This window comes from Malaclemys terrapin, chromosome 6, assembly GCF_027887155.1.
Source record: "Malaclemys terrapin pileata isolate rMalTer1 chromosome 6, rMalTer1.hap1, whole genome shotgun sequence".
Lineage (NCBI taxonomy): Eukaryota > Metazoa > Chordata > Testudines > Emydidae > Malaclemys > Malaclemys terrapin.
Genome location: NC_071510.1, coordinates 70,393,793 through 70,409,473, shown reverse-complemented (window position 1 = coordinate 70,409,473; position 15,681 = coordinate 70,393,793). Strand labels below are relative to the sequence as shown.

At 38.3% G+C, this 15,681-nt stretch overlaps 1 protein-coding gene across 1 annotated transcript in view; it reads right to left on the bottom strand.

Annotated features, from left to right (window-relative positions):
* Nucleotides 1-1,492: 1,492 nt before the first annotated feature.
* LOC128839831 (solute carrier organic anion transporter family member 4C1-like) overlaps nucleotides 1,493-15,681 on the bottom strand; it is a 95,681-nt gene continuing 81,492 nt past the window's right edge. The window contains exons 10-13 of the mRNA XM_054033140.1: nucleotides 12,946-13,133; nucleotides 8,742-8,806; nucleotides 6,113-6,250; nucleotides 1,493-2,882 (exon numbers count right to left, since the gene is read on the bottom strand). Of these exons, the coding sequence (XP_053889115.1) occupies nucleotides 2,758-2,882; nucleotides 6,113-6,250; nucleotides 8,742-8,806; nucleotides 12,946-13,133 (516 nt within the window). The 3' untranslated portion in view covers nucleotides 1,493-2,757. The remainder of the gene's footprint in view (nucleotides 2,883-6,112; nucleotides 6,251-8,741; nucleotides 8,807-12,945; nucleotides 13,134-15,681) is intronic.

Below are 15,681 nucleotides of genomic sequence, written 5' to 3'. Positions count from 1 at the left end.
CCAGGAAAGCCAAGATCAAAGGGAAAAGCACAGCTAAACCCAGGGGATCTCATGGAGTTTGGGTCTCCATGCTACTTCAGGCACTACTGCAGAACTGGAGGACTGCTGCTCATTTTGTCCTCTGTAGTGCATGTGCACTGCCTCTGGTTGATCACATGATGTACTGGGAACTTATTGCAACTTATGATGACATATTCAACAAACTATACAGCTTTGAGAGGAAAGAGTCTTTGTGCATCTGCGTACAACTCCTTCCTTCTCCGCCTGGGGAACTCATCCCAATGGCAACTGAAGGTGCAGGCAGCTCCCTCAGAAGGGGAACATAAGGTACAATTCACTTTCTCCTCTATGCCTCATAGAATCATAGAAATGTAGAACTGGAAGGGACCTTGATAAGTTGTCTAGTCCAGCCACCTGCGCTTTTATCCTTTAGTTATTGTTAATTCCTTGAATTGCCATGCCCCCAATTGCACTAAGCAGTATGCACATCCATAGAAAGAATCAGTTCATGCCCCCAAAGAGCTCACAGCTTAAATAAACAGGACATACAGGAAGGAGAGAGGTAGCATTATCCCTATTTTACTGATGGCACAGAGAAATTCAGTGACTTGCCCAAAGTCACTCAGGCAGTCCATAGCAGAGTTGGGAATTGAACTTGAGACCCAGCCCAATGCCTTAACCACAAGCACATCCCTTCCTCTCCCTTTTCTGTTCAGAATTAGTTTTGTTCCTTCACACATTATGTGCAAGGGAACACAGGGACCATATGTGATCACACTGATAATTATGCACATCAAAAAGTTATGTAAACATTATCCTGTGGGCAAGTATTAGACCAAAAACACTCTCTCATCACCCAATGAAGACATTGGACGCTTGTGGCCAATAAATGGGGTGGAGGGTATCTTCGCCACATCCTGGTTGCTGTGTTTATTTTATGTTAACAGAATAGTCTAACAAAAAACAGAAGATCCACCATGAGACCCTCTATCTTAGATTCCAGACTCTGTTTCTACGTCTTTTAGAGCTGCAGTTAGAAGGAAGAGATAGTCCAAAGCAGAGAATTATGCTTTCCAGCCATCTGAGCTACAGTCCTTAGTTGTGGATGCCTGGCTAGTCCCAGGTTACATGGTTACTCAGTGGCAGGTTAATAGGATCCATCTGCCAAACAAACCCTCTTGTTTACCGACTAGTAGTGGTCCTTGATAAAGGCCTATAAGAAAGGGTAAGTGGGTTTCTTTCCCCAGGATCCAGCACAGGGTGGCAGGGGCTGTTGACACAAAACGGTTCCTCCTCTGAATCCCAAAGGCTCAGTCAGTGTACCCATCATAGTACCAAGACACAGAACGCACACAGACACACATGGGTTAGGTAGAAGGTGAAGATGTAATTCATTATTGGTACTTCAAAGTGAAGCAGAAGCTTTGAAGCCAACCCACACAGCAAATAACATCTCATATGCATTAAAAACAAAACAGCATTATATACCAGATTTAAAAATAGATTTATTTCACCGTAGTTAAACAATATTTAAATCGAATAGATTTGCATGTAATAAAATGTTTAACTCTAAAAAATTATTGTTTACTAAGACATGTACACCTTATTTTAAGTTTTCTACAGATACACACCCTATTATTTTAAAGGTTTACTCAAGGTTGCAAGACCCCAACTGGATGTACTTTTTTCTATCAATGTGTTTGCATAGTCTTTCATTGTGCATTTGTATTCAGCAAAAATAATTAAACCCCTTTTTTAGAAAATAATTAGTGCAGAGCACTTAGGAGTAACCTCAAAATAATGAGCTAGCACACATCTAACAAGTAAAACATTTTAGGAAAACAGATTTTATTTTCAAAATTTCCAGAGTGTCATGAGTATCATGAGAAATGAAGCTTTCTAAAAAAAATATAACAAGAATATTTGACATCATCCTTTTGGATATTGTCTGAATTCAAATACTAAGGCACCCAGTTGAACAAACATTTATTAATTACAAGTTTGTTAGTTTTCCTATAATGAAAACTACTCTTTGCTTTTTTTTCCTACAAATATATTTAAGATTACAAAAAGTTATCACAATTTAAACTTTTAACCTAACTTGTTCAAAATAGATTGAGAAAACAGAAGTGCTTGTTTTTTTCTATTTGTTCCTACTCAAAAAACTATAGTATAAATAAATTTACATCAATCAAATCTTAAATGTTGTTTAGTAGCCCAAAACATTGATACATGTTATTCCTGCCAGTTTAAAGTAAACATTGACAGCTCCCTTTAATACACCCATTTACTATTTTGTTGTCCTAAAGTCTGTCTTCTTAAGGTGTACGGTTGCCTTTATAGGCAGTAACAATTATTCATATTTTTTTGGTATTCCAGTTCGGCTTTTATGTCATCTTTCTTGTGTTCTACTGATAATATTGCAATTTGCTTAACTTAATGAATTACAAGACATTTTCTATATTTACAGTATTTTTGATTGGGTATATAGAAAGTTAAAAATAAAAGTGTTAATAACCCAATTTCTTTCCTGTGATATCTAAAGGTACATTGTTGAAATATAAAATTTCCTGAGTTTGAATTAATGTTACACAAAATATCCACAAATATTTAAGATCATTTAAAGCTGTTTAAGAACTAAATCATGCTCAGATAATGCTGCACTTGCAACATGAAGCTGTCACACAGCTTATCTTTCAGTAGCTGTGCATATTCTTCTTGGTTTCTTTTAAAGTTCCTGGTTTTCTCATAACAGTTTTACATGTGAACAGCAGACACCATTTCAGCATCCTTTTGCAAAGTTGCAGAATTGTCCGGTGGGGGTTTATATAAGCAGAATGCAGTAATAATAAAAAGGATAGTGATGACTTTACAAGCTGCACCTTTATATGAAGAAAAGTGAACTTGTTTATTGTTGAAGATCAACTTTCAATACATATAGTTAATGTTAATTGCCAGAGTTTGTGAAAGCCTTACATTCAACTTGATGGCAACTCTCTGTCTGTCATGCCATAACTTTTAAACATCCCATTTGCTCAATTTCAAAATTATCTAGACATCTATGACTACAAAACTATTGATTTGGGGGGGGGGAATCAGACAACCAAAAGGGGGGAAATGGGGAGACATATGGAGACCCTGTCATCTGTTTAGCACAGCCCCAGCTTCAAACACCTCTGCAACTGTCTACAGATCGAACACCTGGCCCGCAGCACCCGTTAATTCCTATAACAATACCTGTCTCATCACGGTTCATCCTCCCAATAGAGTTTAACACTTGGATGACTTATCTCCCAAACAAATAATAATGGGGGATGAGTGGGATATAGAGCCTCTGACACAGAGGAATGTAAGGGGAAATTCAGGGATGTAATGATCTCTTGATGAGTGCAATGAGTTTGGCCTACAGAAACTATAAATGTGTGACCCCATAGTTCGTAAGAGTGCCACAAAGGTATAAAGCAAAGAACTAAAAATATTTACTTCTAAGTTAAAAGTCTTACTGTAAACTTGGCTCAAAACTATAGCTCCATACTATGGTACCCATTAATGGCAGAAAGCATGCTTATTCACAAAGCTAATCAAAAGTCCCCTAAAAACAGCAGGAGTCTTTCCATTGACTTCCAGGAGCCTTGGATCAGGTCCCTCATCTGCCCTTTGGTCTTCGTTTGCTGTGAGAACTTTAATACTCATTAGAATTCTGTTCTTCTCCTCCACTCCAGGCTGTTCAAGACAATAAAATAATCTTTCCTTCTTTCTTTAACTACAGTGCCCCCGATTATGTCCATTCATTGGCTTCCTGTCACCTGCTGCACTGTACTAAAACTCTTCATCCTCACTTAAGGTGTTCTAAATAATCTTCCTGAATACACATCCTCCTCTCAAGTACACTCTTCACAGTTCTTTTGACTTCCTGCTCACCATGTTTTCCAATTCTTAGCTTCATGTCCTCATTCATCAAGTGTCCTCTATATCCTCCCTCAATTACCTCCTTAAAGGTGATGTGCAAAGGGAAAACTATTGTGTCTGTGCTCTTTTTCTTTCCTCACTCCTCCTGATGTACAATGTAATCCAGATCTCAATCCAAATCGTGAAGCAGAGAGCTTCAAATATTAGGAGAGTTATGGGTCACACAAAGTTGGCCAGCTATTCAGTAGAGAAACTTTTCTAACTTGTTTAGAGATCAAAACTAACTTTAACTGGCCCACTCTCCCCTGGTACCAGTACTGTCAAGTCAGGCTTTATGTTTCTCCACTTTTTAGAAAACCTGTTTTATACATAAAGCTAACTTTAGAAGCAATGGCATCTGATCAATTAGGGGAAAAAAATCTAATTTATATTAATCTTTGCAGACAACTTTTCTAACAAAAAAAATCCACATATGACACATTGGAAAAAAGCACCTGGATAGGGAAATTATCCCAAAGGAATGAGGTTTGATCTGGAAAAGAGGACCAGCAACCTCAGTTTGTAGCACAATAAAATAAAATTTCTTTAAGATACTGTTTCATGGTACCTCACACCAGTCAGGTTAAAAAATATAGATAGACTGAATAGGGATAAATGTCTAAGAAATTGTGGCGAAAGAGATTTTATGCATCTATAGTGGGCATGTCCATTCATTAGAGAGTCCTGGGATACAATCCATAATCAAATATCAAACGTTGGATATTTATTACCAAATGATCTGTTAGTACTCTTCCTGGGGCTCTCTAGTGGGAATGGTCACACTAGAAGAAATGAAGAATTATTCTGTCATCTGCTAGTAGCTGGTTGGCTATTGGTATCATCTCATTGGAAAAGAAAAACAGTCGAACCATAGAGGAATGGCTTAAAGAAATGGGAGGTGGAAGTCATGGAAACACATACATTAACACACTAGTCATATACCCAGCAAAATAGACAGAGAATTGATAGATACTTAGATATTTGGTTACTTTTTATTCAATACTCAAAGTATATTCACCTACCCCAAAAAAACCACATACCTTTTTATTTTTTACTTAACATTTGATAGATATGCCTGATCTAAATGTCATAATGATGGTAATACCTTGTTAAATAGAAAGATCTGATGTTTAAAGAGACATTATAAAGACAAAAGCTAGCTGTTGTAATTATTGTTTTGTTTCTGTTATTTATATGGCAAGGATTTGTAAACTTGATAAACTTCCTAAATAAAATCAATAGCTTAAAAAGATAATGCTTGAAAGGTATTTGTTAAAGCTGTTGGGGAGGGCTTGGTTGTTTTTTGGTTGTTTTGGGGGGTTGTTTTTGTTTTTTGGTTTGTTTAATTTTCAAACATTGGTAGCTAAACTTAAACACCTAAACAGGTTGCCTCATTGCCAAAGGGGATGGTCACCTGCAGCTATCATTGAAGTCAAAAGGTACCTGAGTACCTTTAAAATAATCAGATGAAAAGCTTATTAATTGAGAGGGGAAATTATTTTTAGTCAGAATCTTCGAAGGTCTATTTTTGTTCTTCTTTGGAACTCTCATTCAACTGCAATGCTAAACTAACACTGGGGAGAAAATATGTATTTGTTAAAAGTTTAATTATAACTACAGGGTGAGAAAATGCCAATATTTATCTGAGACCTCTAAAAATCTTCCAGCCAAACTAGGGAAGTCAGCAAGAGGAACTCCCCTCCTGCCTCAAAAAAACGGGGGAAAGGTGGAGGACAACCACACAAATCCCACTATATTTCAGGCTCTTGTTCATCTATAAGGAAGCTATAAAGGGCACAAGCCACCTAAGAAAAAAAGAAATTTCAGGTTACCTTTAAAAACCTAACTCTTCAAACAATCCCTCCTTGTTTCTTTCAATTGTCAAGAGTCCCCACACACTTCCTACCAAACTGTGGTCCTCTGTCTTGCCTGGTTTTTGACTGTCATGTCTTATTTAAATAGTAGTTCCTTCAGAAGAGGGAACTTATCTTATCTATTTGCAAAGTGCTGAGTACTATGTAAACTTATTACATAGTCTTATTAGGCTATTTTCTTACTCCTCAATTGTCATCTGGCAGTGAAATTCAAAATAGCTATGCCTTTTGCTATTAAAGATTTTAACACTCATTTGTGTTATGTACATATCAAATATGCAGTCACTTACTTATACCAATCAGCATGTAGGCCATTTTTGAGTTGTCGTAGACCCAGCAGGCTCCTTTAATGTCACATTTATTAACATCCCACAGAGTACAGGTACTGTCTATTGCCACACCAAACAAAATTGGTCCAGGAATAGTGCCTAGAAGAGATACATGTGTACAAAGATAATTGAAAGAGTCTTAACTGAATCAACAGAATTCATAGAGTGAGAGGCCAGGTGGGTCAGGTTCATGATTGAAGCATCAAGTTTTGTGTAGCTAGATTATAGAACCAGACATTCAAATCTCATCAGCTTGTTTTAGCCCTTTATCCTTCTGAGATACAGAGAGGACCATGCAACTTGCTGTACGTTGTTGCAAAGAACACTTTAAAAACTAAGGTGCCATCTGCTCCATATGAATGCTAAAGATACTATAGTACTTTTTATAGGAACAGGAGTTTGCCCTAGTGTCCTGGATCAATATTTACTCTCTTTCCCATTGCAGTATTGTGTGCTCATTTGTTGTCACCTCCCACCCACGAGGTGGCTATACGTTAGGAATCCAATATGTACAATTTTTAAGCCCTTTCAGGTATTTCAGTCATTATGTAAATTAGTATTTCAATTATACAATCAATCCTGACAGTGCTCATGTAGAAACATAAGCTATCCCCTTACACATGATAGAAAAATCTATTCCAAAACCCCTGTCCACCTCTAAGTGACGACAAACAGTACAATATGTAACTGAACACTGTGTCATCACACATGTACTGTCACTCCAGTTCCAAACGATCTGGTGTACTGATCTTAAGAAATGCAGCTCAGTAAACAGTTACCTGGTGGCCAGGGGGAAAAAAGCTCTCAATTCCTTGGTGCTATTTTTACCAGCCCTCTCAGTTCTACAACATCTTTTCACTCCCCTTTTCTCTGAGAGGCACAGGTTTTTGGGGGGGAAAAAACTTCCTTGGCTAACAGTCTATTAGATGGTATTAAAGATAATAATAACTGTCTTTTGGGGGGATGGGGGGAAGAAAAGTTAGCTGAGCTGGGCTGGAGCTGTTGTTGTGGCTGTTAAATTCTTATTTTGTCTTATTCTAGGTACCATTTCGCATTTAGCTAGAGCTGGTAGCAGTAGTGATGTTATCTGGGGGGTGTTTTGGAAGGGGCTGGTCTGGTCAGAACATCTCTTGAGCCCAGAATGATGAAGGCCCTGGATCCTAGGAGACATTGGGCATGGCAGCCTGATGATGAAGCTTGCTCGAGTAGTCAGTTTTTCTCCCTAAAATCTCTCTCTCTCTCTTTTTTAAAAGACGCCTCATTATTTTATCCATCAAATAGAACTAGTTTCCAACACACCAATTTTGGTTCATTAATTCCCAGTCCCACATTGTCTTGTTTACCCGGCATGATTTTAACACAGTCCTTGAATTATATTACTAGATCTTTTTGTTTGCACTAATTTATTTTTTCCATCTCCCTTTTGAAACTTTTCCCATCAACATTAATTTGAAAGACTGTGACACTTTATGAACTTTCATTTACTTTTTACAGCTGAGCTTATAATTAAAGTAAATTTGTAGGCTCAATTATTACAACAGGCCCTGAGTACAACATCGCATGGTAAGAGGTTATGCCTCCATGTCTTGTGCAGGGTAGGGCTCCCCGCATCTTATCTCTCCTACCTCCAGTGTGGATGAGGTAAATGGGTTGGGACATTAGCTTCCTGCCAGGGTCCCCATGCAAGCCTGGAGTGTAGGGGAGTAATGCACTCATACCCACCCTCAGCATTGTAGAACTTGAGGCCATTAGTTAACTTCCATACTGGAATGGCCTTGCTAGTACTTGGAGAGGTTCTTTGCTGTGTAATAGTTTTTAAAAGTTGCATCCTCCACATTTAACCATACTCTGGCATGTGTGTCTCACTGTTTCTGCATCCGCATCAATTACCCCCAAAAAGAATTTAATAAAGAAAATAGAAAGTCAGCAAAAACTATTTAAAAGGGGTTTGGAAATGAATGACGAAATTATGCAGATTATCAGTCTGCCAGACTTCTAAAATGTACATTCGTACCCATTAGAAGTAAGGACACAAAACACTGCAGCAGGTTTCATATATTCATTACCATTTTATATGTAACGTCTAAAGTGCTGTCATTTTCATCAGTGTTAAATTATATAATAAAAATGTGGCTAAAGGAACTCAATATCATCAAGTGAAGTTGATGAACCACAGATTTTTGATTGGTGGAGTCTTAAAAGCCGTGACATTTTTCAAAGAATGGAGTTGCATTTTTTTGGGAGGAGGGGGGTTGCTTTTGTTAAGAGGATGCAAGTTTAAATATTCTTCTTCTGCAATTGGGATTTGTTTCCTTTGGCATACCCGTTTAGCCTCTTTGCACAACTATTTATAGAGAAGACAGCATTAATGCTAAAAACAAGTAAAGTACAACATTTGAATTCCTATAATGAATTCTAAGCTTTTTCGAGATTGAGTTTGGCCTAATCTTTCAGACAGAGAGACTGCAGCAAATTCATTCATACACATTTTCTTTAAAATTAATCAGTCTGGGTATTTGAAAAGGAAGTCTTCCAATTAGACATTTTATGCTGGGACAGATATTTAAGCAAAAGATAATAAATGTCATACCTACTAATCGTAGAAACACTGACTGCACTCCCAGAGCAAATGAACGCTGTTTATCTGGCACACACCTGCAAACAAAATTGCAGTTTAAGGGCTTTATCAAATGTAAATTTAACTTAAACTGATGTTTTTCATCTTGTTTTTTTGGTAAGTTACACTTGGACTTTTGAAAAATGACATTATCTGTTAATACTTTGGTCTGTATATGGAGTCTAAGCAACCTAAAAACTTTAAATGGAATTTACTTGACAGAAGAGACAAAAATCAACTTCCATAATATATCATTATGCATTATATACTATACTAGTTTTCTGCAATAAAGCACAGACAGCTTTGGCAGGAGAAATCATCATAGTCTTTTTCCCAATGTGTTTACACAAGATAATCAAAGTAAGGGATTCAGTTCAAGATCACGCACATTACTTATGTCTTGGTTAATCATTATGAAGTGGAGATGTGGTAGGGGACTATGCTTAAATACATAGTATAGGGTTTTTAATGCTTTGGACCAAATGTATAATCAGCAGATATTGCACTTATTTGTAGATTTTGTCTTGCATCAGCATATTGCATTACATAAGGTAACACAACAAGCAGCAGCAAGCATAATAAATAAACCATTTTGGTTGAACCTTACTGCTAACAGTCCAGCATCCCAGTAAAATCTATGCCACTGATAATTGAAAGGGATAGGCTTTGAGCAATCTCAAGTAATTTTTGAGAAGCATGATAACACAAACACCAAATATTGCTTTCCCATTATTTTCCCCAATCCAAACACAGCTGCCCTTTCTCTGCCTCCAGACTAACACAATCAAATTGTCAATGCAACTCCCATGTGTGGACTCACGCTGGAGCACCAAGAACAGAAGGTCAGTGCAATGAAGCATGATAATGCAGTACAGTGCAGTGTGTTAACCCACTATCTCAGCTTTACAATAGTACTTTTTCTGGTATATGAAGTTATTCTATAAATTAATGTGCTTTTCAAGTAACTTGTGAGCTTTAAATAGTAAAAATGTTAATGCACTGTTTCTAAATTTGGCCATGAGGCTTTACAAGTTGTAGAACAGGGATGCAATTATCATGCTCTGAATGTTATGACTTTTATTAACATCCATATTGTAGCTCTGCATGGGTGAACAGCTGCTTTAACAAGTTATTAATGAAGTCTCATTTCAATGGGAAGGTAAGCCCCACACATTTCTAGGTCTACATATTAATTTGGAATCTAGTGAGTCTCTAGCACAGTGTGTTCAGGATCAAAGACCATCTGAGTTTCAGAGACTGGCAAGACAACCAAGTTGTGGTTAACATGCACCTACGTTTCTTAGAATTTTATACTGCCACTCATCATCATAGAATCAGAGCAGCTTCCACATAAAAATCAATAGCAACAGCAAAGTCCTCAGAAGATTTCTAGGAATCTTTAGCACCTCTCCCTTTATGGGGTCAGGAGTCTGCTTGGAGTAGGGGAGGAAGAGTGTGTGTATGGCAGGGATTTGGGAACAAGAGGGATGTTCAAATTGTGAGTGTCACTTATGGTGGAAGGCTTTCTCAAAAGAGGAAGGCTTTGAAATGTGGGCCCAATTTAGTTCAAAATCATACGCTCCATCACCTTATAGCTGGTGCTCATGAGGGAAATTGGCCTATAACTAGAAGAGTCATCTGCAGATTTTCCAGGCTTTAGGAGTGCTTCTCTCCACAAGCAGCAAATTTCACCAGTCTCCAGGATGTTGGTGAAATGTTGCGTCAGCCAATTCCATGCCACTGAACTCAGGAACTTGTGGTAGATGCCATCTTTTCCCTCTACTTTTCCCAGTTTCATGGCTGAAATGACCGGATCAATCTCCTTACTTGTGAATAGTCCAGACCATTGGGACAATGAAGCACATGTGAACAACACCTGCTAGAGTTGAGGACTTGTCTGCGATACTGTTTATCCACTGGCTGTTTTGATGTCCACAAAAGTTTAGCAGCAATGGCATTGACTTTCAACTGCGACTTAGTGACATGTGTGGGATTTGCAGCCCCCAGGTGTCTCAACAGATTCCAGGCATGTCTGCTTGAGCCACAGTTTCCGTCTTGCTACATCCAGTAATACCAGGAGAGATTTTCCAATTTCTGGGTCGCTACACTCATCATATTTGCAGAAGAGATCTTGGATCTCTGCAGTCCAGCAAGGAGTATATGAAAGTGTTTCTCAACCTTTTTGATATCAGGGACCAGCTTGCTGCCTTCCTAAACTATATCAGGGTGATCTAGGGGACCAGCACTGATTCAGGGACCAGTTGCTGAGAAACATTGGTGTACGATGACCTGTGTCCATGGGAGTTATTCTTCTTTGCAGGGGTGATTAGGTGCATAGTAAAATGGTCAAAAGTCTTCAGCATTGGGGGAATGTATCATCTTTAGAGATGAACATCAGGTCAGGGCAGGATCCTCTGCTCCATCTTGCAGAGTGGAAAGTGACATACCATTTCACATCAAAAAGGTGGAGCATATCATTTGCCGATGCCCAATGTGTCAGTTCTTCGCCTGCAGTGTTTGCTGCATAGATCCTGTGCAGTTGGCAGAGCTGATGTATATATGTTAAGGACAGTAAGCTTACCAATGTACATAGAGATTCTAGTTGTTTCTTTGTACTCTGTAGGAGGTAGGACCAAATATTCATTGATCTCCCGCTTTATGTAGATTGCCAACCCATATTTTGGGTGGTAATTGCTGGCTATAAGTTTATACTGTTGATGTTATAGCAATGGGCTTTTTACTTCACTTGCAACATGGGTCTCCTGGAGGGTGAGGATGTTGGTGTTGCTCATCTTCAGCACTTTCTCCAGGAAGCCGCACATGGACCGTAAAAGGCCTTCAACATTCAATGGGCAGATCTCTCCCCCAGGTTCAATCTGCCTAGTACATTGGCCCTGAAGCGGTAGGTGTATTTTGTTGGTCTTTTGACTGGGAGGTTGACAATCAATGTTTGGTCACCAATTTGATGACATTAGTCATGGTTTCTCACTTAAAAGGGTGGACAGCATGAATATCATCATCTTCCACTCCATCTTATCAATGAAGTATTTTGGCAGCTCTTCGAAGTGGTTGATGCTTGGGTCTGGTGTCTGAGTTATGCAATCTGGGTTGATTAGCTGATTCAATATGAGAAATAGTTCTGCTGGCTCCAATTCTGCCCTGCTGATTGAAGAGGAGAAGGCCATGAGATTAAGGTACTACCATATCATTGAGATTGTCCATGTGAAAGTTGAGATAATTGAAGACAAGTAATCTGGGGATTCCAATACCATCCTGGGCCACGTATCTGAGAGTTAATCCAGGAAGTTGTTGAGGTTTTCACCTGGAGGTCTGTAAACCAATATAATTCCCGAATTCCTTTTGTCCTTTTGCCTCACAGACCACATGAATGCACTTTTTGTTTCTGGGTATGGAATGTCTTCAGTATCAGAGGCTGGAGGGTAACTGGATTGTTACTCCACTTTCGCTTATCTGGTGCATTCTGGATACTGTCTTGGCTTGTAACATACACATGAGAAGATTAGCTGTGTTAAGATAGGGTTGGGGGTGGCACTGAACCATGTCTCAGTGATGCAGGCAAGGCCAGGTGCTTCATCAAAAATGAGATTATGGACGGTGTGAGGATAAACAGACTTTAGCTTTCCTCTCTCTTATTGATAGAGTGTGATCTGCCCCCTTTAAAAAGGAATCGTGTGCTACAAGTAGTGCCACCAAGTGGAAAGGAAACTATTTCTATTTTTATAAGGGAAAAAGTGTTGTGAAACAGTAGAGAATCTACAGATGACAGTAATCTCTTCATCTAATGTTCAAAGGGCTTAGCCTGCTTAAAACTGGTTATATACTACACAGTGATTATTAGAGTCTAGGGAGTAGCAGACAGGGGTGCAAAGCACTCCTTACACATTTTGATTATAGAGCTGATCCTGTATAAAAAGAATAAAAACTATTTAAAATCTTTATTTTGCAAGTTGTCAGAATAGTTACTTTCCTTGCCACTGAGAGCAACAACGTAGGTAAGGTAATATCTTTTATTGGATCAACTTCTTTGGTGGAAGGTACAACCTTTTGAGCTACACAGAGCTCTTCTTCAGGTCTGGGGAAGGAAATATTCCATGCTAAGTTTATACTCTGCTGTGGAGCCAGGAATATGTTCTTGAAAAGTATAAAAACCAAATACCTGAAGATGGCCACAGTAGTTGGAGTAACAGCCATAAAAGTGAAAACAACAGCAAAAAAGAAAAAGCCCAGGAATAGAGGCAAGAACGTGCATTGTGTTTGGCATTTCCCAGCCAGAGCCTCAAAAGGGACCTCTTCTGAGTCAGGTAATCTTTTTGGCATCCCAATACAGGAACAGTTTTGGTAAGTCTACAAGTAATGCACACAGCAAACAGTGTTATTTCAAAATATGTAAAATTGTAAATTATAGTAATTGATAGAGATTAAGTAGTGATCAGACATTCACCCATTGACACATACTTACTTATTTCAAGGACAGTGTATGACTTAGTGAACCCTTAATTTATTTTGTGATATTTTCAGCCACACTATCCTGGTTATTCCACCTAATTTTGACAATAACTATACTCACTTACATGCCTCCAACTGTAAAGACTAACTCTCTCCTCCACTTATTACTTTGCTTTCCTCCTGGGCTGGCAAGCTACCAAAAGAGGTCTCCTATTACCCAAACAATAGTTACTCCTGAACGCTGTTTGGGATATTTTGTATTTAGACATTAAACCTTTTTTGCCAGACCAATTATTAGATTAGATTAATTTAAATTTAAATTTCCCCTTTATTATTAATTAGGCATTACTTCATTTTGCACTAAACATAACCTCAGGGAGAGAATAAGTAACTGAGAACATGAAAAGTTGAATATTTTGCTGGTATCCCCTCAATTCGTCGGTGGATAGTTTCAAGCACTTTACAGAAAAAAGTAAAGCTGAGAATAAACAACCCAAAACAGGACAGTCCTATACTCTCACAAATATACCCTCTTGTTACAAGTTAGCAATATGAAGTTATTCAAAATTCTGAAACTATGAATGCTTTTTTGTCTGGACACCTTTTATGTACTAGTCCTAATTTCTAAATAATCCTTTTTCATCATAGGCTAATAAAATTAACAGTTGCCTTAACAAACCCTTATTCCTAAATTGCAATTGTCTGTCTATAACCTAGAAGGTTTCCCACATACACACACTTTATCCAGCAAGATTCTCAAAGAGCCACTTGTTCTGTCAGCATTGGCTGATTTAGTATTAATATTTTCAATAAAATTCCTGGTCAAACCTCTCCTCTTCCACTAATTTAATTCCCAAAGGTAAATTAGAGAAGATGGATGGCCTTTTATAATTAAGGCACTGCAGTGGGACTCAGGATATCTGGGTTCACTTCCCAGCTCTGCCAAAAACTTCCCCCCATTTGTATTTTCTATTTGGACTGTAAATCAAAAACTGTCTATTATCTGTTTATATAGTGGCTAGGGCAATGGGGCACTAATCTCAGTTGGCACCTCCAGGCTGTATTTTAAAGATAATGATATCATCACATATGGCACTTGAAGGATAGCATTATTGCAGTGGCTACCTCTTCTCCAGTGTTGTGCCTGTTCAGCTTTTGTCCTGTTTCAACTTAATCTAAATATCTTGTCTTTGTTCAAGTACAATACTCACTGGATTACTTTCATATTTCTCAGTCTCGACTTCCATATTCTCCACTCATTAGCAACACAAAGGGTTAGAAACTGTAGAATGCTCTTTCTCATATAGCTTCCTATTCTTCAGAAGGATGTTGGTACATTCCAGTGAGGTCAATCATGTATTATACCTTATTTATATTGCACTATTATTGGGCATAGTGCATGACTTAAATGAAGGAAGGCAAAGCCTCTGAAAAACTTGCAATCTAAATACACGAAGTGTCTGTGTGTTGGGGGTTAGGAGGGATAGTGAGGAAAAGGTAAGATACAGAAGCAAACATACTGGGCATGTGTGTTTGGCACACACTATTTTAAGGCATTTCCCCTTCTTCCCTTTTCTATTTTGTGGGGAGAGGAGGGTGGGGTGAGTGGGGTTTGTTTTAAATATGTTTATATTGCAAATAGAAGCTAAATTGAAGGATCTGAGGGAAGCAGGGGAATTTAGTGATGCCCTTGGCACAGAAATGGATGGAGCTACTAGGAGATACAGTTATGGCTTCCTGGCTCACAAGCTGTATTTGCTCCAGCATAAGTTACAGCAGCCTAGAGATGGAAGAAGTAGTTGACAGAATGTGAAAATTATAATAAAACACACTGTGGTAACTGCAAAGTATCAGAGGGGTAGCCGTGTTAGTCTGGATCTGTGGGCATTCACCCACGAAAGCCTATGCTCTAATGCATCTGTTAGTCTTAAAGGTGCCACAGGACCCTCTGTTGCTTGCGGTAACTGCAAAACTCTAAAACACAGAAAACATATAATCTACAAAGAATTGTACACTCTTCTTTTGGAACAAAATGGAGAACAGATATAGAAAAGAAAAGAGAATTTGTACTTTATGAAGATGAGATTAGATCCAGCTTTGTCATCACCATGGTCTTCCAGCCTCAAGGCTTGTCACTTACTCTGGCTCAAAGAGCAGTTTGAATTAACCTTTCCAGCCAAACAAGTGCTTCATCTGTCATATAAACTTTAATCGAAACATAATGCTCTTTTCCCTCATGACAGTTCTTGTCTACTTGCTTTATACAAGAGTAAAAAATAATAACCTGAAGGCATACCTCCAGTAAAAACACTCACACAGCTTTCCAATATTAGCGAGAATGAGTATATCACTACTACAATATCAAATAAAAAGCTGGAAGGCTGCCCTACTACAAAAGTTATCACTACATTAGCCAACCTTTCCACTCCCACTAGAGCAGCTTTAT